Genomic DNA, 26,883 nt, shown 5'->3' with positions numbered 1-26,883 from the left:
AAAGCTTGATTGCCTTTTGAAAAATGTAAATCAAGGGTGAACAAATTTGTAATTTCCTTGTGGAAATTAAAAAATAGGGGAAATGAAACTAAAACAAAAAATTCAGAGACCAGGGACAATGAACTCCGATTGGATTTACCAAAAGCCAAAAAAAAAAAAGAAAAAAAAAAACAAATTGAAAGAAACAAATGGTTTTTTTTCAGAGATTTTAAAAGCAATAAATTGGGTTTATAGATTTTAGAAGCAAGAAAATTGGGGGTTTAGAGAAAAAGGAAGATGTAGGGCAAACAGATCGCTTGTGCTGCAAAAACTGGAGCAGCAGAGCGGCCATGGAGCCCCCAACCGCAACCTCCCCCGGAAGAAAGAAGGCTGGGTTGTTAATGTGCGCCCAACGCACTAACGTGCGCCACGAATAAACCTCTCCCGTGGAATACCACGCCGCCTCTTCCTTAAGAGGGAAGCGCCCGGCCTCGGGCGTCATTTTCTCTTCTCTCCTCCTCCTCCACCCTTTTATACTCAAACCCTAATCACATTTCCTAATATGCCCTCGCTTTTTCAACTCACTGTCAGGTAAATGCTTTTTCTGTTTTACATTTTTTTGAGAGATTCTAGTTACTTTTTTATTTGCCCTTTATTTATTTATTTATTTTAATTTAGTATTACAATCCAATCGAATTACTTTTCATTTGCAAGTGAGATGTCTTAGTTTCGATTCTCACTAAAAGAGAATTTGAACCACATATTATGGCTGTCACATTGTGAGGCTGAGTTCTCTCCCCAATGGCTCGTTTGGAAGTGTTTTTAAAATGATTGAATGCGCTTTTAGCAAAAATGTTTTTAGGTTCTTAAAACACTTTTAAATGTTTTTTATTCATGATTAACTTGTATTTTTACTAAGTATTAATTCCAAAAGCATTTTCACCATAAGCGTTTTCAACCATTTTCAAACGAGGTCTTAAAAAGTAGACCCCTTCTCTTCCCACTTACTCGACCATCGTCACCCACCCATTTCTTACATCAAATCCATAACCCAACCATGGTTCGGTTTTGTTCGGTTTCAACCAATAGCAACAATTATAACCAAACCAAACTAAACCAATCCGTTCTATAGTATGATTGTAATTTGGACATCAAACTGATCCAAGTTGGATGTGTCCACCCAAATTGGTTGGGCAATTCCATGTAAGTTGTGAACTTGTGATATAAAAGGGACTTGAAGGAGAAGATGTAATTGCAAACACATTGTTGCTCTGGTAATCCGAATATTAAACCTTAGTCCTAATAAATCCTAACTCCTAAAAACTAGTTTTATCAAGCTAATGCTAATACATACAGGCTACAGAGTTATACAAGACTCACCAGTATACATGTATTTTAACGTTAATTAATCGCGATTATTGAAACGCTACTACAAACGAACATCTCGATCACCAATTTCGCCAGTAATGTGTGTATAGCCGTAAGTCTACAGCTCGTCCTCTATGTCATTCATCGTCAATGGTCACTAGACTCGGTATTTGGCCGTGATCAACAAAATCAATCTTGTTCAGCCTCATACAACAGAGCAGTTCCTCCGGCAGTTCTTCCTGTTTTTGTGCCTACAAAAAGCGCGAAAAAAGCAAGTAAGTAACACGGACACAACTTGGAGACAAACCGATGAATATGCCAGCATTAGTGAATGTGACAGGGTTTCTGGTTACCTGGATGGTTAAACCCATGTCCAGAATTCCGTTTTTTAGACGTTCTCTAAAAGATTCGAGACCCTTCCTCGATATGTAGCTGAAGCGATGAATGTCCAGATCGATCTCAAAGTAATTAGGACCCTGCATGTGAGAGTGCTTGATGAAGTCAAACAAACATGGTATTTTTCAGTACTGTAAAACTTAGCAATGTCAAACGTTCAGCGTTTACCTTATAAAAATTGTGCTGAGGACGGGAAAGAACTGGTTTTTCGTTATATGCATTTACAAGCTTCCTTTCAGCAGAACTCAGACCGAGATCCTCAGGATTAACCAACCCTGCCATGATCTTTAGCCTTTCTCTAAAGGGTAAAATGGAGTCCTTCGCAAATCCTTTAACCTTTTCCGTTTCATCGTCAACCAATTTCTGAAACATCACATAGATCAATGGACTGAGTATACCAACAGATAATCCAAACGTTAAGTAGAAGACAATTTCACAACGAGGTAATTCGAAATAAAGTTACCTTGATGCTGTCCTGGAATTCAGGAGAGATGTCTTTCTCAAAATTCTCAGAAACTTTGAAATACATTACGAGACTGATTCCTTCTCCATCACTATCACCAAGGAACATTGCAGCGGGATAAGTAGGCAACTGCAATAATGCAGAAAGCAATATCATAAGAATCTGTTGAGCACAATGTAAATAATAAAACATACCAACATAAATTTGTTCTCTGAGAGCACCTGTATATTTACGATGAGGAGCGGAGGCACTTTTCCATCGGCTTTTACTTTGGGAAGCTCAAGATGCTGGGCAATGTGATGTATCTTCTTGGGGCATACAAATAGATCAACACCTATTGGAGTATATGGACTGTAATTTGGAGCAGGTGACTTTCGTTTATCCCTGATCAACAGAAAATATTATTCTTATTAGAGCAAAGAAGACCCGAAAAAAGAGTAACTAGTTTCAAATTCAGTCGAGGTTGGTTTTCAGAAAGAAAAACCAAAATCATACTTGAAATAGTTCTCGCCACGGAGTTTAAAAGTTGAGGGTGGAATCTCAGACCAAGATCCTGGAGTCGGCTTTTCCACTCTACAACATGGAATGATATATCCTGGTCTAGGACGATACAGAAACCTTCTTGATTGACCTGCGGATATATCGATGATATGTTCAATTACAACAACAACAACAACAACAACAACAAAGCCTCAACAAAGCCTTTTCCCACTAAGTGGGGTTGGCTATATGAGTCCTAGAAAGCCATTGCACTCGGTTCTGTGTCACAGATGATATGTTCAATTACAATCTCAAAATTCTAAATTTTCTTCCTATTCAAAGACAGTTAAAAGTATTTGATTACTTACATTGTTCAATGGCTTCGTCTGCATCACACGATCTCCTCTTAAAAGAAAGCCTGAAAACTGCTGATGGCTTTCTTTGCGCCTGTGGACCCAAACTCTGTGCACTTAAAATCTTATCGTTGAAACTTACAGAAGGTACCAATCGAGGTAAGCCAGATTTAAGCATACTGTCTTGAATTTTTTCATTAGAATCACGTCGATCCTCTCTAAGTCCTTTAAAGCTTCCATAAGAATGGTCCAAAATATTCTTCCTCTTGCTACGCAGTTCGTCAGCCTTCCCCATGAACTTATCTGATACACCTCCATCTATTTTCGTATAGCTTTGGTATTCTTCATACTTACACCCGTTATCCACAAAGTGTGAAGATCTTTCGTACTGAACTACTTGGCCACCTGAGATATTCCCGATTGGGTTGCCTCCTAATGGAAAACCATCTGTTGAACAAGGGAAGAAAATTAAAACCAAAACAAAACAAAACCGATTTCCAATAAAACATGACGAGACCAATGTCTATAATCTCTGCGTGTGTGTGTGAATGTGTATAAGTGGTGATATGCTGATGGCCAATACCTCCGTGTATACTGATAAATTCATCATCCGAGTCAGACTCCAGAACACTCACCGAGTCAAACCAAGCATCCTCTTGGGATATTACTGCAAGTGATAACTTTCAAAATATGAGATTCAAGAGCCAAAAAGATCTCTAGTCAGCATTTTCGGTTGAAAGATGTTGAAATCTGAAGAAAATAGAGCACAAACCATTTGAATCATATTGGTGGTGCCACTGCATTTGGGTGAGTTGGAACGTCGAACTAGAAACCTTAGATCTTCTGCGAGTAGTTGTTGCACCATTCTCAAAGTCCATATGAACAAACTCACTCACGGAATAATCAGTTACGCGAGCTCCTGCATCGCTGTTTCTCTTCTTGGCACCGCTATTTCTTTTCTTGGTACCATCGGAAGCAGAGCAGGTTATCTTTCCATGGCGTTTGCTGACCCTCTGACGGTGTTTCTTCCGCGATTTAATTGTTCTGGACGGGGTTGACACGCAACCACCCATCGCTGCTCTTTCAGATCATACAAGTCCAACTACAACGATGTCTTCACAAAGTCGTCCAATTTGTGTTCCTACGCAGAACAACTGAAACAAAACGCATCACAGAAGTATGAGATTTGCAGAACTTCTTCACTCTTTAAGGGGGAGGAGAAAAAACTCCAGAATCTGATGAGGCTTGATCAGCATATTTTTTGCTGTTGACTTCTTATTTACCACTTTAATGTTCTATTAAAGTATGATTAAATTACCTTAGATAACAAGCTATCAAATTAAGCATGCCTTACAGATGCTAATATGGTATTTGGTCAAGCAATTAGGATCCTGCTAATGTATCTTACATGTTTTAGGCTCACATTTCACTTGAAACAACTGATCTAATCTCAGAATTGCAGCACTAATAATGGCATAAAAAACTTCAAAAAATATATGAAAAATGAAAAGAAACAGAAAGAAGCAAGAGAATATCTCTGCAAAAGGAACCACTGCTAGTATCAACCAAAAAGTAAGCAAATTTCAAAGCACAAATTCTCAAAAGTTGCAGCATTACCTTCCCGGAAAACAATTCTGCATCTTTTTTATGAATTTCAAACTGACAGATGCATACATTTAAGGGGGGAGAGAGAGAGAGAGAGAGCCCTTTGAGTTTCAAGGAAGCTCCAGTTTTAACTTCCAAAGAAGATATTAAAAATGAAAAGGTAGAAGAAACGGCAGGAGACCCCACTTGGGCCACTTCCACCGATGTTAAAGAAGACAAATGAATAGGTTTGCAAGCAATCATAAATAAAATGTTAAGATGACGCTTGTGTTATCCGGAATAGGATACTGGGATCCGAGTGATGAATCAATAGTTTTTATTTATCGTATATTCTGCAATTAGAATTTATTTTAATTTTTTTATTTAAAATTGAATATAAATAGTATTTAATAAAAAATAACTGCACGATATACTATAAACAGATATAATTGATTGATCATCTGGGTCCCCATAGAGAGGATCCTTATCTGTGTTATTCCATGGGACAAGGATTGTTTGCCCTCTCTTTTTTCATGCCTTCCTGTTTGTGTGATTACGATTAAGTCATGTCAACATTTTATATTACTATTTATTTTTATCTTATTATCTTTATAAAAAAAATAATAATATAAAATGTTAATGTAGCTTAACCGTGATCATACAAAACAGGAGGACATAGAAAAAAAGGAGGGCAGACAATCCTTGCCCTATTCCATGAGCAAACCTACTTGTCCTTTCAGTTACCGTTAATGAAATTTTAACGTCCAAATATCATAATTGAAATTGTTCATTCTCTTTATTATCGTCTAAATTTGTAATATATGTAAAAACTTATTTTTTACATATATGATCCTTACGATAAAGAGAATGAAGATTTTGATTACGACGTTAAAGATTTTTTAATCGTAGATGAAGAAAGACAAGTGGGTTCTGATGAAAGGACGCAAGCATTATACAAAAGTTAATATTTTTTAATGAAAAAGGAAAAGACCGATAATTCGTCCCCATCAAAAGGACAATAAAAGTGTAAAAATGTGATATTTCCAGAAAACCCCAACAAACAAATATGAAATAAATCACAAACAATGCAGAAAATGCAGTTCCAAAAAAATTAAGAAAAAACTAAAGCAAGTGCAACATATGGAAAGTGAGAGCCTTTATGGATGAAACTCAAGATTTAAATCTTCCAACAAAAACCCAGAAAATCAAACGCAATCAAATTTGAGGAAAAACAAAATCCAGTGCAGGATATGGAAAGTGAGAAACCAATAAATGGCCAAAAAATAGACAGAGATCGTTAAAAACATCAAGCCTTACCTTGTTACCGGAATGCTGCAGACTCCCTCTCTCCGAAGCAACAAAAACACAAGAGAGAGAGATTCAGACGGGCGGATGGGTCCGACTGCGACAGTGTCGGATCTGGGTCCGGTATCGGAGCTAGCTGCTTGTCTTTCTTGAAGCTTGGATTAGTTAAATTACAAAAAAATAAAATAATAAACACTTTAAATATTAATGGAAGAACAAGAAGAACAGGAGATACGATGAGAAGGGTTTTATTTTTTTTGCAGAGAGGGGTTGGTGGCTGTTGTAATGTTCGCGTGTATATTGTTGGCCTTTGAGTTTAGCAAACTGTGTCCGAGATTTCGGTGGGAGAAAAACAGAGAGAGAGAGAGGGACAGAGGGAGAGAGTTGAGGTTGTCAATACTTGTCATCACCTTCAACAAAATCCGGATTTAGCAGATTTTTTCCCACTCGTTTTTTTGTTTTTAAATATAAAAATAGATGAAAAATGCGTTTGACAAAATGTTTCGTGAAAATATAGTAAAAAACAAAAAACACATGCACCAATGTTTAGCTTAAGTTTTGTTTAACTTCAAATTATTATTTCTTCCGTTTTTCAAAAACGGTTTTCAAAACAATATTAGAGTTTTAATAAATAAATAAAAGTTATAAAAAATACATTATAAAAAAAGTTAGAGGTTTAATAAATAAAATAAATTTAGGTATGCCACTACTATCGTCATTAATGTCGTTGTCACCACCATCATCGTCATTACCATATCCTCAATCATCATCACTTTTGTCACCATAGCTGCCGCCACCTTTACCAACTCACAAACGGCCATAACTGATACTGTCACCATCTTAGCATGACCACCATAACTTGTACCTCCGTTGCCACCATGCCCACCAGTAACACCACCATCTCGCACCACAATCACCACCACCTCCACCATATCTGCCAAATCATCCTCACCTCTCAACTACTATTTTCACATATCCATCCCTCATAACCATCATTAACACAACTACCATCATCGTAACCACCACTACCACCACCACGAAGCCCTCCACCATAGCCCTTTGCCCAGCTATTGCCACCACATATATCCCACCACTACTAACACCATTATTCTCACCACTACTCCAACCCCCATTTTTACACACATCCCGCTTACCACCATCCTCATATTCGTTTTACAAAACAGTTTTTGAAAATCATTTTGTAAAACGTTACCCTAAATTTTCTAGATATCTTGTTGCTATCCGTCCTATGAAATATGAATTGTTTTTAGTTCCTTGGTTGTTAAAATGTTTACGCTTATTTCTAAGAATGTGTATTGTTAGATTCCCACACAAGAGAAACTTATTTTGACAGAAAACGACAGTGTGGCAATCTTTAAGCCACTCACACCTGTAACACAATCCGTTTTACTATAATCATCATTTTATATCTCTAAGTTCATTCCTTTTCATAATTTTCTAATTGTTAGTGGAGTGTTAGTTTAACGATATTACCTTACATGTGTTTCTAAGTCAAATGAAATTTGATGATCTCAGCCCTTCATCTTGGTCTAAGCTTATGGGAAACCACAAAATCACGTGTGTTAACATGGAAAAAATTTCCTTTTGATGGGAACACAGATGGTACGTCATGTGTTTTTATGTAAGTGATGAAAATTTTTGTTTTTTAAGTTATTAACTTTTTAATACACATATCCCACCATTTGTATAGTAACACATGGTGTACCACCTCGTGTGCTGGTCACACTAAAAAATCTCTCGTTAACATGTAGTTAATGATTTTTTTTTTATTAACATGTAATTTAACGACGAGAATTCTAACGTACTTTCTAATGCAAGTAAGTTTCACGTATAATATCAAGACTAATCTTAATTAGAGAACTAGCAAATGAGCACGCACTCTGTGTGTGTGAACAACTGCCCACCTCCTCCCACGTTCTCCTCAAGCGCAACCGCTTCAGTTCATTCAAATTATCCAAAAAATATCATGATTTCCCTTACGTGAATGAAAAAATGATAGTGAGACAATTTCTCTTAATAAGTGCATATTTTTAATCTTATGTAAATATTTCGATATAAAATCACTATTTTGCCCTCTTTATATAAATATTGTGTATCAAAAGTGAGGGCAAAATAGGAAAAAAAGTTCAAAAAAATACAAAATTACTATTTTACCCCCATCATGTCAACATTGTGTATTCAAAAGTGAGGGCAAAATTTGAAGAAAATAGGATAAAAAGTTGACAAGCCCTCTTCTCTTAATACAATATATGTACCAGTAATACGGTGTATAAGATTGTTATTCAACAATTGATTCATCGTATATATAATTCAACGTTGCATGAATTGGCGTGGGCCACATGGTCACACATGCAAACTCGTGCTATATTAATATGACAATTGGATGTGACCCAAACCAAAGAAATTGTCCGCCTGCCGTTTTTGCATAATTATATGGTTTACAGCTTCATCCAGCTGCTTTTGCTTCCCTACTTGTTTTTCTTCTTTGCTCTTTTCTGCCCTCACAGACTCACAAGTCCACAAAATTATACCAATTTGGATGCATGCCTTATGAAAATACCAACTGCTACCAATGCTTACAAGTTACAATCAGCATCCAAGCAAATTTTACCATACTTTTCATCAATTTTAATTCCCTATATATTTAACCTTTTTATGGCTAAAACTTTTTTACAAACTATATGGTGGGACTATTCATACATCCCTTTTAACCCAAATAGCCCTTTCAATTTCCGGCCATCGGATTAAATTAATAAAAAAAGATCAAAAGACATAAATTAACAAAGAATGTGTGAGAGGTAAAAATGGGTACAAAAAATTTTGTTTAACTCAAATAATGGATGCCATGCACATCACAATCATGCTAATTAAATAAGTGTTAGATAGGGCAACGTGCATACAATTTTGAATCCTTCTTTCGTAACTTATAATAATTTAGAATATCATTTTGTTAATAAAAGTATGTGAAAGAACATTTTCTTTAAACTTTGCTATATTATTCTCTCCGATAGTAAGCCAATAATACATGAACAAAACTTTTCACTTTTTCCCAATCATGCAAGATTGTCGAAATGGAAATTAAAAATAATAAAAGAAAAACTAAGAGAGAGAGAGATCACCGCTCATAGTAAGAATTATTATTTGTTTTGGGGTGTGGGGGTAAATTATATGGTCTTTGAATCCTTTTTGTTAGGCAATATATACTTTATTCCTCACAAAGTCACAATAATATTAATTTTTTATGCACTTCTATAAGCAGTGGAAGTGCTAAATAGCTAGATGGGCTTTTTCCAAAAGCTGTTTTACTATTAGGGTAAGTGCCATTTTTGTTAAATTGTAAACTGAGTGCCATGAACCTAACTTGATTGGAAGTCGATGGAGATTGAGACGGAGATGTTTGTGTCACTTTTTTTTTTTTTTTTTTATGATATTCAACACCAAACACGAAAAAGACAATCTAAAAGCTATACAATGATTCATCTCAGCCGCAGAACTGTACTTAGGAAAAGCAAAAGTTAATTATTTTGAGTGGTAATCAATTCCATCAATAACAGAAATCTCCACCTATGATTATGATCCTTGTATAGCTTAGTAAGAACTCACCTCATATAATAACTATCTCATTTCAACGTGCCGCACCACATATTGGTTTCAGAACATACTTGAAAAGTTCGATTTTCTTTTACTTTCTATAATGATGATCTATCCATGCTTCTCGTATGTAAGAAGAGTCCTTTTGTCAATTAATGTGGTTTGAACCACAACGTACATCAATTATGGATCGAACCACAAAATTATTTTAACTGTGATTCAACAGGAAACAAAATTCAAATCATGTTAACTACCATGATTTGCTTCTTATCATATTGTACATTTTCGCACTTCTCATATAATGAATAATTGTTGCAACTAATTAGAAAAATTTGTTGTTAGAAATGATTCATTATTTGAAATAAAGCAGAACTGCTCCAATAGCTCATTTACCCTCTTTATCGGTCCTTCTAAAGTTGAACATTATGATGTATTTTATCACTCAACTTTTGGAATAAGAAAGCAGCTTATAAAGTTTTGAAGCATGATGATGACTTGAGGTAGTGGAGTTTGTAAGTGCATGCATGCATTGCTTGCTCCAGTGACAAAAGTGCGTGGGTTAAATCAAGGGTGATCCTCTCTACACATTTATTTTTACTTTACATATTTGTTTTGTTAATTTATGTTCTTTGATCTTCTTTAATTTATTCGATCCGACGGTCAAAATTGAGAATGGTGCGTAAAAGTATAAGATGATGTGTGGATAGTACACTCCTAAATTTACTTGATAAGTTGAAAACACAACTATTTTGTATTAGACAAGATCTAATTTGAAGATATTTAGAGATATTTGCAGTTTAATATTTGATCATATATAAGTTAAATCTTAACGAAAAACAATACAGTTTACGATAAAATTTAGTCCATATATAAGTGCTGCAAAATCCTCCCAGGTTGTGGTCTTGAAACTTGAAACAGATTAGGGTTTAGGACGAGAAACAACATTACAGGCAAAACGACATGAACCTTAAACCTCTCCTATCAATCACTAATATAATTTAAAGAAGTGGCTCTCTAAGCAATAAAGTAAATAACAGACGAAGGAAGTAGCGATGACATGCATGCACGTTCACAAGAAAGTGCAGAAAGCACGTGCCCGGCACGCAAATGCACAAGCATATTGCAGAGAAAAAGAAGTTGGATACATACATGCACAATTAATTAGCATCTTTTTTTAATAATGCAATAATGTGGGTTTATTTATCTAAGATCATCACCTGCACATGCATGTCTCCTGCATTATGCTGCATTATATAATATGTATGTCTATAAATATAAAGCCAGCATCCTAAAACGATGAAGCTTTTAATATATTAAACATGCCCCTTTCATTCTAATTGGAATGACTATATCGAAATATATATCTTCCAGTTTGTTCAAGACATTTCTGGGAAACTTCATGTGTGTTAAAGATGATCTTCCCAGTTCTTTCTTTTGCCGTTTCTTTCTCTATTATAATTCCCCATTGTAACTCTCATGGCTACTAATTTAATCTCCCTCCTTTTCCAGGGTTCAAATACGGACATGCATAGCCAATTATATACGATTTTATATACATTTTGATCGAGTCAACTCATAGGAAAGCTATATACCTAGTTGCATTTTTTTATTTTTTGGTTAAGCTGCCCTAAACTAGCTAGTTGCATTCTGTGTGTTCTAAATGGTTTAGGATTTAGGTTTAGGAAAATCAATGGTAACAAGATGACCAACCTAATTTTACCTATCATAAGTTGGCATCAATCTCTACTAAACTGGTCACTCTTACAAAATTGATAATCTCTAGAGATGTCATAAGAGCTAGATGTCTACAACTTATTTTACTAATTGCTAGTTGCCTTTTGATCTATGGGTAATGCTAGGAGACCAAAATTTTAAACCAAATTTGCAAACCAAATGATATGTCACCAATAGGAAATAAACACGTTAATCAACACTTAAGTAATAATTCAATCACTAATAACCATGTTATTTGATTTGCAAATTTGATATGTCTAGCGTTATCCTTAAGTTATATGTCAATATTTGATTAATATGTCGATATTTGAATCATACTGTAAAATGATTATTTTAATCACTTTCCTCTTTATTTCCTACTTCCAATCTTGTATCCATCATTTCTTCCATGTATATATGGTTTTATCAAACGGAATTTAAAAGGTGTGTTTTAATTTTTTGAAAAAACAAAAACAAAACAAGAACACTAAATTGTGTGGTCTTGGACTCTTGGCTAGGCTTATCTGAATTTTAACAATAGCCCATTTACTAACTCACTCACCCGAGCCCGTTAACCCAGTTACCCAAATCTTCCCTCCATCCCGGGTCCCTTCTGCCCTCTTCTTCGAATTTTCTTCCCCACCGTTTACTGATTCACCATAACCTAATTGATCTCCATCCCTTCTGTCAAGTTTTTGGGGTTTTTTTTTTCTCGCCGACTGAGAGGAAAGTTTCAATCATTCGTTGTAGAATTTGCAGAAAAGTTTCAAATTTTCAATCGCCGGTTGAAAGGGCAAGTCTCAGGTTAGTAGATTCGTTAAATTCTTGCAATTTCAGCATCTGGGTTTGCTTTTTAGGATCCATTTGGGCCCTCCAATGCTTCGTTTTACTATTTCCGTCCTGTTTTTTCAGATGAGTACTTTTGTTGGTTCATTTATTTTTGTGTTTGTGCTTGAATTTTGTATTATAATTAACCTTAATTGACTTTGATCTTCATATGACTAATTGAACATAATTGTCTTCTGTTCTGCAAATTGTTTATTTTTTGTTTCAGCCAATGAACCTGTGCTTCAAACTGTTTCTTTATGTTTGCCTGCGCTTGTTGTATGCAGAGTTTTGTTTCCTTGTTCGAAGGAGTATACATTATCGTATACCGTCGTTTAGATTTCGATATGATAGTCTTTGATTGGTTGCATTTCTTAATTCTTAGAAAAAAAATAGAATCTTGCATTGTCAAGTTCCTGTCATATGGTTTATGGGTTTTCGACGTTTTTTATGCCACCTTAATTGCAGTGTTGTAACTTGAAAATGCTGTTTGAGGTTGCTTTTCATTTTCCCATATGCCTGGTCCGAGGAGGTGGGCCGTTCGTTTTATCCTTAAGGATGTTGTGAGACGGTTTTAGTTATCTGCTCCGTTCTGATCCTCAGGTCTTGTTGAACATCCTTGGTGATGGCATCTAGGCGCAATGTTCGTTACAGTCCTCTTGCTACGGATGATGATGATGTTTATGGAAGCCCCAATGACCCTCGGTTTGACTATACGCCAAAGTCTTTTGATAAAATCCCGTGGAAATCCATTGTTCTTGCTCTTTTCCTGCTTTCTCTTGGATCATTGCTTCTGTTTCTTTCATACTTCATTTTCACCGGTCACATGGGAGGGGAGCTGGCTCAAGCCTATGGCCTTTTGGCTCTTGGGGTTCTCACCTTCCTCCCAGGTATGTCTAAAGATATCTCCATTCCGTACTTTAATTTTACGTACCTTTTGTGACAACTTAGAGTTATATGACTGATCCGACTATATACTGAATGCTATATATATATAATTCAATAATTTTAGAGTTTAATATGAATGAATGAATCATTTCAAAGCATTGGAAAATTTGTCTTATCGATTACCTCACCATAAGATTAGAGATAAGGAAAACTAAATCATTTGGTTAGAGGAGACGGCATTTGATTCTCAAATCGATAGGCTCATATCAATTCCCTAATTCTTATGTTGAATTTCCTCTACTCTCTTTGGTAGAATGTTGAATTTCTTTTGATGTAACTATTTGAGCTTAGGAGTAAAGCGTAAACTGTTTATGAGTCTGGCAATTGGCTATCTGGAGACGTTTTCTGAAATTCTTTTGTGAACTTTGATATGCTGACTGGTTTCATTTGATTCTAAGTCTTAACTTATGCAAATGCTTCATACATGTTTCAGGTCATCGATTCACTGACTGATTTCTTTAAAAATATTGTGACCTGCAGGCTTTTATGAGACACGAATTGCATATTATGCATGGAGAGGTGCTAATGGATACCGTTTTGCCTCCATTCCGGACTACTAGGGTGCTTTTGCCTTCAAATTTCCAAATAATGCTTGCGGTGAGAGGCACGGTCATGTAAAATCCATATTGTATAGAACAAATGAGCGAACCATATGTAACTTCTTTTCCATTTACTTCTTTTTAAATGACTTGTTGCTATTGAAGCAGTGGCGCACGCACGTAGTTCATTGTACTGGGATTTGCTTTTCTGGCTTGTAGGCTGTAAAACTGTTTATCCAGCAGAAGTTTGTAGTTCATATTATTGTAGCCAAATTATGTCGATTTTTTCAATGTTTTGATTGAAACTGTGAGAATGAAACACCCTAGTTGGGGTGAATGAAATGTGCGGCCGGCCGGCCGGCCGGCCGGCCTACGGCGGGAAACCTGGAGCTATGGAGGGGTGAATGAACTGGAAAATGGAGGGTCTGTTTAGTAGATCAGAATCAACGATGTCATCACTGCTATCCTAATCAATGATGTTTTATAGAAATCATCAACGTTATAGTTTATGGAAAGGGATCCTCTCCGGATCCCTTCCACCAAATCCTACCAATAAACAAATCTGAACCCTTGAAATTTGATCAAACAGCTAAAGTTAATATAATTTTTAAACGGCTTCCCGTTTTTAGCCGTTAGATCAAATTTCAAAAGTCCGGATTTATTGATTGGTAGGATTTAGTGGAAGGGATCCGGAGAGGATCACTTTCCATAGTTATAGAGTTCATAGGAATCCTCACTAAATTAAAATTTACTTTTTCTTTCTACAATAAAACGTGTGATAAGTGTGACATTTTATTTTATTTAAAACTTTTGCATAGGTTGCAGCTCCCTAAAATTTTTAAGTCCTCATCAATTCATCAATTTGGTCAAATTAAACGATTGTGGCTAGGGGAGGCACTTTCTGGGTTATATTTTTGGCACTAATGAATCATATCAAAGAAGACTGAAAGGTCTCTGTAAGTCTTTTCACCTACTGTAGAGCAGACTGTTGTGGTGAAACTACCAACTGGTCCCCTTTAAAAAAAAAAATAGACATTTGGTTAAATCATTTTTTTTATAACTTTTTAACTATTGTTAATGCCGAAAAAAAAATTACTTTGAAATTTTGATATAAAAATTTATCTACTTTTTTCTTCTTATTAAGAGAATAAATGCATATGAGATCAACTAAATATCTAATTAATTAAGTGTAATACTTGAAAATTTATAAATTAGATTGATTCGATTCACAACATTTCTTGTCTTAAGTAAACATTTCGGCTATCTTCTATTAATTAATAACTTACTAAATTTTTAAGAACTAAAAAAATTGTTATTTCGGTCAAACTTAAAACTTCGATTCATGTCAAGATAGTTGGCAGAAAAATTTGTAAAAACAGTTGAAAATCCAACGAAGACCAAATACATGAAACTCCAAGAACAATCATATGAAATCCCCAGTTTGCCCCCTCGGAAAGTGACTTTCACCGTCGTTTCACCGAACTTCGATGGGCGAATCAGTCATTTGAGGAGGAACTAATTAAGATTAGTAAATTAGATTAATACGAGTTGATGTTGATGGTGGCGTAGTGAGTGAAAGTCGGGAAGCGAAGCGAGAAAGAATAAAGACGAACAGGTAATCCCTTTTTTCGAGTTTCTGGGTCTTTGAGGCTGCAATTTCCTCAACCCAATTCGAAGAGACCCATTTCGCCTTGCGTATTTGCGACTTCAATTTCGGGTTTAATTTTCTGTAACTCTCTCTCTCTCTTGTTTTCTGTATTATGTGTTTGTGTTGAATTGCATGAATCTTTGATTGTTTGTATAATTTTCCAATTCTGTGTTTTTATTGGTGGTTTCTGAGATCTGTTGCTGCTGGATTTGTTGGGTTTCTTTGGAATTAGGCAACCATTGGAAAAATTGGGGGGAAATTTTACAAAATTTGTAAAAATTGGGAATTATTATTATTTATTCTGACTGAAGGTTTTACTGATTGATTTGTGCCGAAAATGGGTTTCTGTTTCTAATTTGAAAGTGGGGGTTTTTCAATTTCCTTTTTTTTCCCCTGTTGTTGCTTATATTCCTCGAAGTTACTGTGTTTCTGGATTTTTACATGACTGATGTATCGAAATCGGCGATGGGAGGGCAATTCTAAGATAGATAGCTTTTTGCTCTTGTGGTGTGTTGGAGTAACGGAAAAATTCAAACTTTTTATGTTGTTTATGTGTGTGAAATTACAGCTCCAATCAAAGTTGCTACTTTTATCCTTTCTTTGACTATACGAGAACGCTGGAGTGTGAATTTCATCTGCACTTACAAACTTATAGATTAAATGTTTGTTATGAAGTATGTGAAATCAAGTGTGGTGCCTTGCTTTTCCCATTCTGGTGGGGTTTGAGTAATTCTATATGTACACTTGAAGAACTAGAGTAGAGAGCCGGAGTAGAAAGAGAGAAGGGTGTGAAATATGGAACCCGGGGCGATTAGTTGGGACAATTAAACTAAGAATAAAATTGGAGCCAGTTGAAAGTGAGGATATGTATCATACAATTCTCAGGTCTTAAATTTATTCTTACTTTTTTAAATTCCAAGCGGGTATATTCGATATTTTTGATTTGATCAATGACTAAGAGGTATCTTTCAAAAGTATATATGGACATTACTATGTGACCTTAACTGTCATTATATGGTGGTGCATCTCTTATTACATTAATTTGCTATTGTCTCTCCCCACTAACCATGACCATGAGGATGTCTATGGCTGAGAGATATCTTCTTGCATGATATTTTGTTGGTATAGACTATATATTAACACTCCTAATGAGAATGTAACCTTGTGTTATCTCTTGTACATTTATCTGAATATTCGATTGTGTGTTTAGATTAGGAAAATGGATGGACCTGTTGGCCGTGGTGGTAGCGGTTCAGATACTTATTTACCAAATTACAAGCTCGGAAAGACTCTTGGTATTGGTTCTTTTGGAAAGGTTAAAATTGCAGAGCATGCATTAACTGGACATAAAGTTGCTATCAAGATCCTTAACCGCCGCAAAATAAAGAACATGGAAATGGAAGAGAAAGGTCAGCCCTCTATCTTTGTAAATCGATGGATGAATTTGATTACTTGTCTTATCTAATATAGAGTTCTGTCCTGAATTCAGAATATTAAACTTTTGGACTTGGTTGTATTATCTTTCCCTTTTCCCCTTAAATTTGATGCAGTGAGAAGAGAAATCAAAATATTGAGGTTGTTTATGCATCCTCACATTATACGACTCTATGAGGTCATTGAAACACCATCCGACATTTATGTCGTGATGGAGTATGTGAAGTCTGGGGAGCTCTTTGATTATATAGTAGAGAAGGGTAGGCTGCAGGAAGATGAAGCTCGTAACTTTTTTCAACAGGTGATTTGTCAATTGTCTTGTCGTATTTATTTTACTATTGTGTTGCTTCTTATATGAGTTAATATTTTTTTTGGCAGATAATATCTGGCGTAGAGTATTGTCACAGGAATATGGTTGTTCATAGAGATTTAAAGCCCGAAAATTTGCTTCTGGATTCCAAATGCAATGTGAAAATTGCTGATTTTGGTCTGAGCAACATAATGCGTGATGGCCATTTTCTCAAGACAAGTTGCGGCAGCCCGAATTATGCTGCTCCAGAGGTAAAAAGATTGCAGTTAGGTGTAGTTTGCATTCATTATTTTTGTATCTTGGCTTGAATTCTCTTTCCAATGATACATCTGTTTCATCTTTCATAGGTTATATCTGGCAAGCTGTACGCTGGGCCTGAAGTGGATGTGTGGAGTTGTGGTGTTATACTATATGCTCTTCTTTGTGGCACCCTTCCATTTGATGATGAAAATATTCCAAACTTGTTTAAGAAAATAAAGGTATTGCTAGATCTGGTTCTTTTGTTTGCTATAAAATTGATTTTTCAGTTTTCATCGGATATATTTTCCTTTTGTTTTCGAATTATATTAAGATCAAATTCTGTTGTGGTTTTTGTGTCCACTGACAGTCAATTTTTCCATTCACTATCTATATTAAACAAGCTATAGCATAGCATGAATCAAATAGTTATATGCATGCTGATTATTAGTTATCTGACATAAGCCTATGTCATTTTGTCTTCAGGGTGGGATATACACTCTTCCTAGTCATTTGTCACCTGGTGCAAGAGACTTGATTCCAAGAATGCTTGTAGTTGATCCAATGAAGCGAATGACCATTCCTGAGATTCGACATCATGCATGGTTCCAGGCTCATCTTCCTCGTTATTTAGCTGTTCCTCCACCAGACACCATGCAACAAGCAAAAAAGGTTTATTTATATCTTCTGTTTACTTTTGTAAATTGCAGTTATAATAAATGCTCTGGTTTGTTCAGTTATAATAAATGCTCTGGTTTGTTCTTCAAGATGTGCCAAGTGATATTTGCCACATTGTTTAAATGGAATTGTGAAATATTTCGGTTTTTTGGTCCATAGTTTAATGTAACAAGTAGTTAACACGTAGCTGATCCTTGCTCACTGTACTCCATAGTTTACGTTCTTAAGTGTCACCTTTCTTTATGCAGATTGATGAGGAAATTCTTCAGGAGGTAGTTAAGATGGGATTTGACAGGAACCATCTGGTTGAGTCTCTACGTAGTAGAGTACAGAATGAGGTTTGTACCTTAGGAACTCATCCTCTTGATTTTCCAACTGAGACTTACTATCTGCATCATGTTTCAGGGAACAGTTGCATACTATTTGTTATTGGACAACCGTTTCCGTGTATCCAGTGGCTATCTTGGAGCTGAGTTTCAGGAGACTGTGGTATGTGTCCTCCGTTTTTGATTTTATACCAACAGCTTGGTTAGAAACTAAAATTTCCTCTTTTAAGGCCCAAGACTAAGCCTGTTGGCCATAATCTAACAACGTGAAAGAAGAAAGAAGTTAGGGGGAACTTTTACAGCATTTGATACAGGAATATGATACATTTGTGAACGAACATAATTTAGGCCAAGATTTACGTAACATGATTGGGTCAAATTTATTCAAAAGCTTGAATTGTTTTTATCAAGCTCATCATATATTCTTCTCTGCTGTTCAGTTTCTGTCAAGATTTGGCACAATTCGTGTTTCATTTTTATTGATGTGGTCCAGGATTGTGGTTTCAATCGTATGCAGCAAAGTGAGACTGCTGCTTCACCTGTTGGGCACCGCCTTCCTGGATATATGGAGTATCAAGGAATGGGTTTTAAACCACAGTTCCCTGTTGAAAGGAAATGGGCTCTTGGACTTCAGGTTAAATTTCTTTGACTTTTGGCCAAGTATTATTATTTGGGAGCAACTCTTCTAGACGTTCAATGGAGTGAACTTCAAACTTTGATATGATTATTGTTGATCTATTGCTGCCTTTTATTACCAGTCTCGAGCACATCCTCGTGAAATAATGACAGAAGTCCTTAAAGCTTTACAAGAATTGCGGGTTTGTTGGAAGAAGATAGGACACTACAACATGAAGTGTAGGTGGGTTTTTGACAATACAGGTCAAAACGAAGGCATGATCGACAACCCTGTGCACGGTAACCATTATTTTGGAGATGAGTCCAGCATCATCGAAAATGATGGTGCTATGAAGATGCCAAATGTGGTCAAGTTTGAAGTGCAGGTAAGTTTTTGTTAGATCGCTCCCTAATCCCATACTTTTCTAGTTCCATTCAGTCATCAATCTACTATTGTCTTTGGTATTAAAGGAGTTCACTGCTCGAGCATCTGCCCAGAACATAATCCTGACATATTTTGCCGCTGTTTTGGGTATTAACAGCTTTTCAAAACTCGGGAGGAGAAGTACCTGCTTGATCTTCAGAGGGTTCAGGGTCCGCAGTTTCTCTTCTTGGATCTTTGTGCTGCTTTCCTTGCCCAACTTCGTGTACTTTAGAGGTAGAGAGCTAGGCCTTCAATAAGTCCTCTGTGAATCTATCGTGATGCTCGTGAAAAAACCTTTTCAACGTGTATATATAATCTGCCCTTCAGTTTGTGCTGCTGTATTTATTTCCGTCGCATTCCCCAGTTTTATATGGGTAATCGTGTTGTTATTGAGCCAGTATTCAACACTGGCCTTTGCCGAGTCATTTCTAGTTTGGTATATGAAGTGGGTCTGTCCTGAATTCTCCTCTTTACGAACACAAATTGGTATGAAAGAAAGAACTAACCTCCTTTGGAGAAATGATTTGACATATCCTTACAAGGAATTGGATCCTCTCCTGAGCACAAGCTCAGGATCTTGTTGACCAGCTCACGTGAACTGTTGGATTTTGATCCAATGGTTATAAACAAAGGGTCCCTCTAAAAGTTATAATAATTGTAGCCGATGGATCAAACTTCAACGAATCACGTGGGCTGGTCAGCAGGATCCTGAGCTTGTGCCCAGGAGAGGATGCAATCCCTCTATACAATTCAAGTGTATTTTAAAGTACTGTAATTTATTTATGAAACGAATACCTGTAGATGCTCCGGTTAGAAAATACGATAAGAGACAGAGACTCAAGTCAAAAAGGGTAGATGAAGACATGGGAAGGCTCGAGAAGACTTGGAAAGAAACTTAAAGTAGAGATATAGAGTACTTGGAGCCAGCAGAAAACTTGACATCAAACTGAGGATAAGGGTCTGTTGTTGTAGTTGTAAATGATTTACCATCATCAATATCAAATCAGTTGAAACGTCTACTTCAAGTTTTGCCTGCTTGTTATTATCTCTTGTGGTGTGCAAAAGCACAATCACTTTGCACCACGTTTGTGTTAATCTACTGTCAGCTTCGACATATAGATGAAAAGTTCGATATCTAATTATAATTGGTCAATAACCGCTCTAACGGGATATTTCATCAACTCTCTGAATTGCTATAATTTTAAAGGGACCTTGCAAATTATTAGTTTTGGGCTGTGTTTGTCTAACATGTGCTTCCCTTGGCTTATGTCCAATACGCACGAAACAAAACCTCAAATTTTCCAAATTATTGAATCAAATATACAATAAAACCTACTAATTTATTTATTTGTTATATTTTTTTAAAGAATCATAGGAAATGATTTCTGTACTCCTACACGTAGGAATTAAAATAAATAAAAAAGGAATTAAGGGGCAAAAACAAGACAAAGGTAATGAACACAGAAGGAAAAAAAATGATTTGAGGAAATCATATTCCTTTATTATTACTTCATCGGGTCGAAGTTTGAACCCAAGGTTCGAATTACATAAAATTCACTATTTCTTTTAAATATATTAGAATATCAGAAAATATTGCAAAGAATGGAATTCCAGATTGATATGTGGAATCAAATTAGAGCATGAATTTGGTAAAAAAATAAGAAAGAAGAAGAACTAATTAGTTGACAAAAAGCAGATTGGCGGCAGATCAAGTGAGCTCCAGAGTGACAATTCACCATCACTACTCAGAGAAACATCCATTGACGAACCCTGCTCCTCCTGTTTCGAATCATTTCGTTGGTGTTCCCCCGCCGCCGCCACAGCAACAACAACCTCCTCTTCTTTCTTGTTACTGCACGCTCTCTGAAGGTTGCTCAAACACTCGGACACCCCTCTACCTTTCCCATTCCCATTCACCGATCCGATTCTTAACTTCAAACACTCGGGAATCCCATTGAAGGCGTAGAGCGAAGCCGAAAACTTCCTCTCGTACTTCATTCTCTTCATGGCGGCTCTCAGCATCGAAGGCTCGTCGGTGTAGCTCTCAGCCTCCAGAACCGGCTCCTCTATCTCCTCAGCAATCTCGAAAGGCGATGGAGAGTAGCAGTTTGAGTTGGATGCTCCGATATCATCGACAAACTGGAAGTCTATAACTCCAACTTGATCTCCGTTCATTTCCTCTTCTTGTTCTTGTTCTGGATCAACATCTTCCTCCGATCCTTCTGCTACGAAATTTGCATCTCCGCAGCTGTAAGTCTGTTGCACCAATTCACTCAAGTTACCGTACTCTATGTGATCAGTTTCCTTGTTAGTTAAGCATGACTCTAAGCTCGATGTCATGTAGTCAATGCTGCTTGCACTGATATGATCAGTGATGATGTCATGATTGTTGCTGCTTGTGATGTAGTAATCTTCGGGATCGTTGAGGAAATCCGTGTATGTTTCAGAGAATTCGGTTTTTGCTGCTTGTTCGTGAAGATTGTGATCGTGTTGGTGGTTGATGATAGGGAGAGGAGCAGAAGAAGGAGGAGAGCAAGAGTTGGCGTTGTTTCTTGCTTTCAGCCTCTGGAGGAGGAGGTTTGTGATCTTCGAGGGGAGCGCCGGGGTTGAAGACGGCGAATGGGAGCAAGGCCAGAAGTTGGTTCGGGTGTTGGCACCGCGAAGCAAGCAGGCAGCCTCATCGTAAGCCCTAGCTGCTTCCTCAGCAGTGTCAAAGGTGCCTAGCCAAACCCTAATTTTTTGAATGGTATCCTTGATCTCGGCCACCCATCTTCCAGAGGGTCTTTGCCGGACACCAACAAAGCGCTTTCGCGCCCTACGTGCTCCGCCTAGCTCGGCAACAGCGGAAGCTTCATTCACCATCTCATCCCAACCCATGGTTCCCTCACTTGAAGTAGCGTTGTTGTCTTCCACTCCCTCACTAACTTTTCTCTTCCTTGCCATTTCTAGCTACTAGCTATTAAGTTCTTTTGAGTTTATGTTTTGTACTTGCAAGTGATTGATTTAGTTGAAGTTGGAGGCTTTGATGCTAATGTGCATATTTATATGTGGGGAATAGGAAGATTTTTTCGTAGGATTGAATATGAAATGGTCTTATAGCATTTGTTTTTATTTCTTTGTTCTTATTAATCTCGGGCTATAAACACTAACCTAATGGAAAGAGACCTGCAACTGTTAATTTTGACCGAGCCAAAGATGCCAATATGATCTCTCTTCTAGGCTATCATCATCATACAATGATCATCTCTAGAAAAAAACTCATTTAATTAAGAGATTGCTTAGTCGTTTGTGTGTATCAAACAAATTACCAATTTATCATAAGGACGTTACTTGTTATTATAACTGTTGATTTGTTCGACACATATGATTGACTAAACGGACTCCAAGTGAAATAATTTTTTTAGAAATAATTCTTCGATGATGATCAAAAGAATGAATTATCCCGATTATCTTATGACCTGGTGAAACAATGTCACATTAGTTAAAAATAAAACTTTCCTCCTTCGAGAAGGACGAGAAGACTGTTGTTATTTAAAAAATATATATCACAAAATTAATTATATGGAATTGTGAGCTTGAACTAGTCGTATCTTCTTTTACATGTATTTTATATGTTTAATAAACTATATTTTATAAAATTAGTGAGTTACGTTTTAGCACCAAGGAGATAAAAACATAGAAGTAAAGAAAGGGACTAATTGTACCCTTGTATTGAATATCTAAGTGCATCAGCATTGAGCAAAGCAATTAATCAAATGATGCCGAAGATGGACAACAAATGGAACCTAATTAGTTCAACATATGTTTAGTGAGCTAATTACAATTAGGGGCAGAATATCCTTATCAGTACAGGATAATTATATTAATTAAACCAGCTTAGAAAAAATTACCACCAAATTGATCACCACCCTTATTGAAAGTCATCTAAGGCAACTAGGGGTTTATTTAAGTTCATCTACCGGAGGAATGAATATCCACCGGAAGCATGTGATCCAATATCCTGACGGATAAGGTGTTGAGTTTTTACCCATCCGTTCCGGATTTAAAACTCCACACTTTCCTAGACGAAATCATGAAATGATGGATTAATCAAGGATATAGAGGGAGTCTGGTAGGAGAGAAGACGGAGAAATGCACAAAATGACATACGAAATGAAAATATAAAACTAGAAATGAAAATCTACTTAAAATTGTTTTTAGTTTTTATGTTTTGTACCATTCTATGTACATTTTTCTACATCTTGTCACCACCGTTCTGCTATCCTTGTTCACCCTTCATTCCCTCGTTGCATTTCCTTTTATTTCTAACAAAAAAAAGAGAAAAAAAAGAAACTAAAAACGAAATGATTATCAAACAACATACAGTCACATTTGAAATTATATACAATAAGATTACCTTAATACAAGGGGATTGCAGCACAAGTGATTGAAAGAATTCATCCTTGCACGCAAGATCGCTTATCCAGTTCTCATTTTGAGTTCTCTATCCCACAATTTCACTCGTATAAAAATAATAATACTAACACTAATAATGTAAGTGACAATGACATTTTCATGAAGAGTAATGTTAGGTAAACCATTTTTTAGACCATAAACGATGTGATGTGTTACAAATAAAAAATAAGCACATTAATTAACATTTAAATAATAATTCAATCTTCAACAATCACGTCATATGATTTACAAAATATGGTTTAAATTGATGGTCTTCTTACCAGACCTTTTTCATGAAATAACGACACTGAAGACTCATTTGGAAATATTTTTAAAATGACTAAAAATGTTTTTGATAAAATATTTTTATAATCAATCCTTAGTAAAAATACAAGTGAATCTTAGAAAAGTACTTGTAGTGCTTCCTACAAGAAGCATCAGTTTTTATTGGAAGCACTTTAAGTATTTTTAGAATTTAAAATCATTTTTTTTTTAAAAGTACTTTCAGTTATTTTAAAAGTATTTCTAAAAGATCATTAATTTCTAAATAATAATTTCTTGATAGTTCCAATTTGCTCTTCCTATCCCAATCAAAACCAACACAATGGATCTAGATTCTCTCCTAAAGCTAAAGCCACTAGCTTTCTTATGATGGGACAAAAATTAAGGGGCAAACATTCTTAATTTTTTTTATCTTGGATGTGACTTGTAGAACAACGCGTTTTATGTCACTTTCATGGCCATATAAGGTCAAAATTTACATTGCCTTGGGTAAATAACCTCACAATAAATTAACCCTAGTAGGCTAATCATTCATGAAAAAAAGTTAAGAAGGTCGATTTTTACAAAGCCACCCCTACAAGGAAGCATGTCCATCCCACTCTAGCACATATTTAATTACAAGATAAGTGTAATTTGATTTTTTAATGTCATATTATTATATAATCATGTGTTTTTAAACAAAAGTTGTGAACTAAGTCTCAATTTTAATCAGTTTTTTAAAGCTCTGTATAAAGAAACTATATTTTTGTGGCATTTTGTAGCAGTTTTTTTAGCTAAAATGGTTCATGAGATTGACATAACTCTTTACTTTGATCTCTGAGATTTAAAATGGATAGAACTAGTCCTTAAGTTTGTCCACCTTAAATCATTTTGACATTTTCGTGAAAAATCTTCATCAAATAAGGAAAAATGACAAAAATACTCTCAATTTTTATCAAATCATTTTGACTCATTGTTTATTAAGCTGAGGGTATTTTTATCATTTTGGTTATTTAATAAAGATTTTTCACAGAATTACTAAAATAATTAATGTTGAATAAATTCTAAGACAACTTCTATCAATTTTAAATTTCAATGACCAAAATGAAAAATTATATCAATCTTATAATCATTTTGACTAAAATACCTTTTTCTGCACCATAAGCTTCTTAAAAGCCATGTAAGACATTTGAGAGATGTTATGGGCGCCGAATAACCGTTTACGATCCTACGTTCAAATTTTCCGAAAACATCAAGATTAATAATTAACATTAAGCAGTTATCAACTTTGCTGGGTTAGTTAGTATTAAGAAGTTAGCAACTTTGTTGGGTTAACAGCTGATTTGACATCTGAGAAAGCACAAATTAGCAAGAACACATCAGTGAAGAAGATTTAAGACAAAAAACAACGATGTAAACACAAAAGAAGAAACAAAAAAGGGTAAAAAATATCAGGCAGCAAATCTAACGGATTGTATGGCGGCCATGGAAAAAGGAAGAGATGAACAAGTCCGAGGCTGCCGAATCTTTCGATTGTTCACATTTTGAAGTTAACCATGAAACCATTAAAAAATGAAAAATAAAAAGAAACGCTAAGAAGAATCTCTGAAAGTAAGGCTCTCTATGGAGAGAATTTCAATGTGTTCAAACATGAGACGGTACATCACGTGTTACTATATAAATGATCAGATACTTGTTTAAAATATTAACAACTTAAAAATAAAACTTCCCTCACTTATATAATGACATATAATGTATCATTTCACAGTTTAAAGTTAATTCTCATGCCAATATTATAAAATACTGTGCAAAAAAATATGAGGTCGTATAGAGCCCATGAAGAGTCCAATTTTTTAAAGAGTTTCATTAGTATTTTTCAAAAGTAATTACCTAGATTCTTTAAAATCTAGGAAAGTATTTACAATAAATTGGTTACAAGTTTCCAATAAAATTAAATCTGAAGGGATACACACTATATATACAATAAATTGTATATATATCTTGGCTTATTGCATCTCTTTTTGTCTGTTTAGTGTCCATGCAGTTTTATTTTTTATTAAAAGTTACATTATGTATTTTTAGAGTAGTGTTATCTACACGCTCATTTTTCTTCTCATACACCTCCCTTCATTTCTGGTTGTCGAATCGAATGAATTTATAAAGATCAATGGACAAAAAAAATTAATAAGGATAGTTAAGAGGTAAAAAAAATAGCACAACCTTATTTTTATTGTCTGTTTAATGCCCTTTGAGTTTTTTTTTTTTTTTAGTACATTGATATTTTTACATTAATGAGAGGGGGAGTTCGGCAAAGCCACACAATTAGCAGCCTAATTTGGTATCGGATTCGTTATCCACGAGATTCAAACCTAAGACCTCTCACTTCCAAGTAAAGAGGAATACCACTAGACCGTAGTCCATTGAATTCTATTTATTATCAGAAATTATAACCAACTCTATTTTAGCACAATTTACGGACACTATTCCTTTTTGTTTTCTTTCTTTAGTACATCTTTCCTATCAGTTTAGCGTCCACCCGGTTCTAGTTTTTATTGAAAGTAACAACCGTCCCTGCTTCTGCACAAGTTACATCACCATTCCTTTTTTCCCCTTATGAAGAAGAAAAATATAGATTGGACTGCACTTAAGGTTTGTGGTGCTGCCATGTCTGCGTGTCATGTGTTCGTCACCCTAATTAATTTAAATTACAAAGAACATTATTTAAAGTTAGCATGGAAAGGGTAGTTAATAACATTGCGTCAAGTTAAACCTAAACTTTTTATCATCCTAACGTTTTCTAAGGGACATTTTGACATTTGACCTAAAAAATAGGGGTACGTTTTGACCAAAAAATGTTTTCCAAGGAACATGTCAATAGCCCTTTGTTGTTGCTCCACGTGGAGGCCAGAAAACAAGCCAAATGTCAACATCCTTAAGCCTCCAATTTCTAA

General features: G+C 35.6%; 4 protein-coding genes across 10 annotated transcripts; 2 read left to right on the top strand and 2 right to left on the bottom strand.

Annotated features, from left to right (window-relative positions):
- Positions 1-1,209: 1,209 nt before the first annotated feature.
- On the bottom strand, positions 1,210-6,377 carry LOC103425834 (uncharacterized). Of its 2 annotated transcripts, none has more exons than XM_008363937.4 (10): positions 5,941-6,377; positions 3,812-4,193; positions 3,623-3,706; positions 3,055-3,486; positions 2,702-2,837; positions 2,428-2,590; positions 2,207-2,335; positions 1,912-2,106; positions 1,701-1,823; positions 1,210-1,598 (listed from the first exon to the last, which is right to left on the bottom strand). In XM_008363937.4, the coding sequence occupies exons 2-10, from the start codon at positions 4,110-4,112 to the stop codon at positions 1,485-1,487; spliced, it is 1,677 nt and encodes a 558-aa protein (XP_008362159.3). In that variant the 5' UTR covers positions 4,113-4,193; positions 5,941-6,377; the 3' UTR covers positions 1,210-1,484. The 2 variants fall into 2 exon arrangements, with proteins under 2 accessions (XP_008362159.3, XP_008362158.3); XM_008363936.4 differs by lacking the exon at positions 5,941-6,377 and adding an exon at positions 4,657-4,818.
- A 5,299-nt stretch (positions 6,378-11,676) lies between these two features.
- On the top strand, positions 11,677-13,856 carry LOC103416998 (uncharacterized). Its single transcript, XM_008355206.4, has 3 exons — positions 11,677-12,057; positions 12,682-12,968; positions 13,507-13,856. The coding sequence occupies exons 2-3, from the start codon at positions 12,704-12,706 to the stop codon at positions 13,584-13,586; spliced, it is 345 nt and encodes a 114-aa protein (XP_008353428.3). The 5' UTR covers positions 11,677-12,057; positions 12,682-12,703; the 3' UTR covers positions 13,587-13,856.
- Positions 13,857-14,926: 1,070 nt separating this feature from the next.
- On the top strand, positions 14,927-19,757 carry LOC103404469 (SNF1-related protein kinase catalytic subunit alpha KIN10). 6 transcript variants are annotated; one of them, XM_070817730.1, is made up of 11 exons: positions 14,927-15,180; positions 16,424-16,622; positions 16,764-16,948; positions 17,026-17,208; positions 17,305-17,436; positions 17,681-17,866; positions 18,121-18,210; positions 18,278-18,361; positions 18,716-18,832; positions 18,957-19,199; positions 19,356-19,757. In XM_070817730.1, exons 2-11 carry the CDS (start codon positions 16,433-16,435, stop codon positions 19,467-19,469), a joined length of 1,524 nt encoding a protein of 507 aa, XP_070673831.1. In that variant the 5' UTR covers positions 14,927-15,180; positions 16,424-16,432; the 3' UTR covers positions 19,470-19,757. The 6 variants fall into 6 exon arrangements, with proteins under 6 accessions (XP_070673831.1, XP_008341603.3, XP_070673830.1 ...); XM_008343381.4 differs by having other exon boundaries at positions 18,692-18,832; XM_070817729.1 differs by having other exon boundaries at positions 15,115-15,282.
- Positions 19,758-20,716: 959 nt separating this feature from the next.
- On the bottom strand, positions 20,717-22,202 carry LOC103404618 (ethylene-responsive transcription factor ERN1-like). Its single transcript, XM_008343542.4, has one exon. The coding sequence runs from the start codon at positions 22,178-22,180 to the stop codon at positions 20,912-20,914; it is 1,269 nt and encodes a 422-aa protein (XP_008341764.3). The 5' UTR covers positions 22,181-22,202; the 3' UTR covers positions 20,717-20,911.
- Positions 22,203-26,883: the final 4,681 nt, after the last annotated feature.

Source organism: Malus domestica, chromosome 17 (genome assembly GCF_042453785.1).
Source record: "Malus domestica chromosome 17, GDT2T_hap1".
In the NCBI taxonomy this organism is placed as follows: Eukaryota; Viridiplantae; Streptophyta; class Magnoliopsida; order Rosales; family Rosaceae; genus Malus; species Malus domestica.
The sequence above is the reverse complement of the archived record's forward strand: the minus strand, read 5'-3'. Positions and strand labels throughout refer to the sequence as shown.

Excerpts from the sequence above, each read along its gene's own strand:
- LOC103425834 (XM_008363937.4), bottom strand. The coding sequence starts at position 4,112 with ATGGGTGGTTGCGTGTCAACCCCGTCCAGAACAATTAAATCGCGGAAG. Across the intron at positions 2,838-3,054 it reads AGACGAAGCCATTGAACAAT|GTCAATCAAGAAGGTTTCTG; the intron begins GTAAGTAATCAA and ends ATATATCCGCAG. Across the intron at positions 2,336-2,427 it reads TCCTCATCGTAAATATACAG|TTGCCTACTTATCCCGCTGC; the intron begins GTGCTCTCAGAG and ends GCATTATTGCAG.
- LOC103416998 (XM_008355206.4), top strand. The coding sequence starts at position 12,704 with ATGGCATCTAGGCGCAATGTTCGTTACAGTCCTCTTGCTACGGATGAT. Across the intron at positions 12,969-13,506 it reads GGTTCTCACCTTCCTCCCAG|GCTTTTATGAGACACGAATT; the intron begins GTATGTCTAAAG and ends TGTGACCTGCAG.
- LOC103404618 (XM_008343542.4), bottom strand. The coding sequence starts at position 22,180 with ATGGCAAGGAAGAGAAAAGTTAGTGAGGGAGTGGAAGACAACAACGCT.
- LOC103404469 (XM_008343381.4), top strand. The coding sequence starts at position 16,433 with ATGGATGGACCTGTTGGCCGTGGTGGTAGCGGTTCAGATACTTATTTA. Across the intron at positions 16,623-16,763 it reads CATGGAAATGGAAGAGAAAG|TGAGAAGAGAAATCAAAATA; the intron begins GTCAGCCCTCTA and ends AATTTGATGCAG. Across the intron at positions 17,209-17,304 it reads CGAATTATGCTGCTCCAGAG|GTTATATCTGGCAAGCTGTA; the intron begins GTAAAAAGATTG and ends CATCTTTCATAG.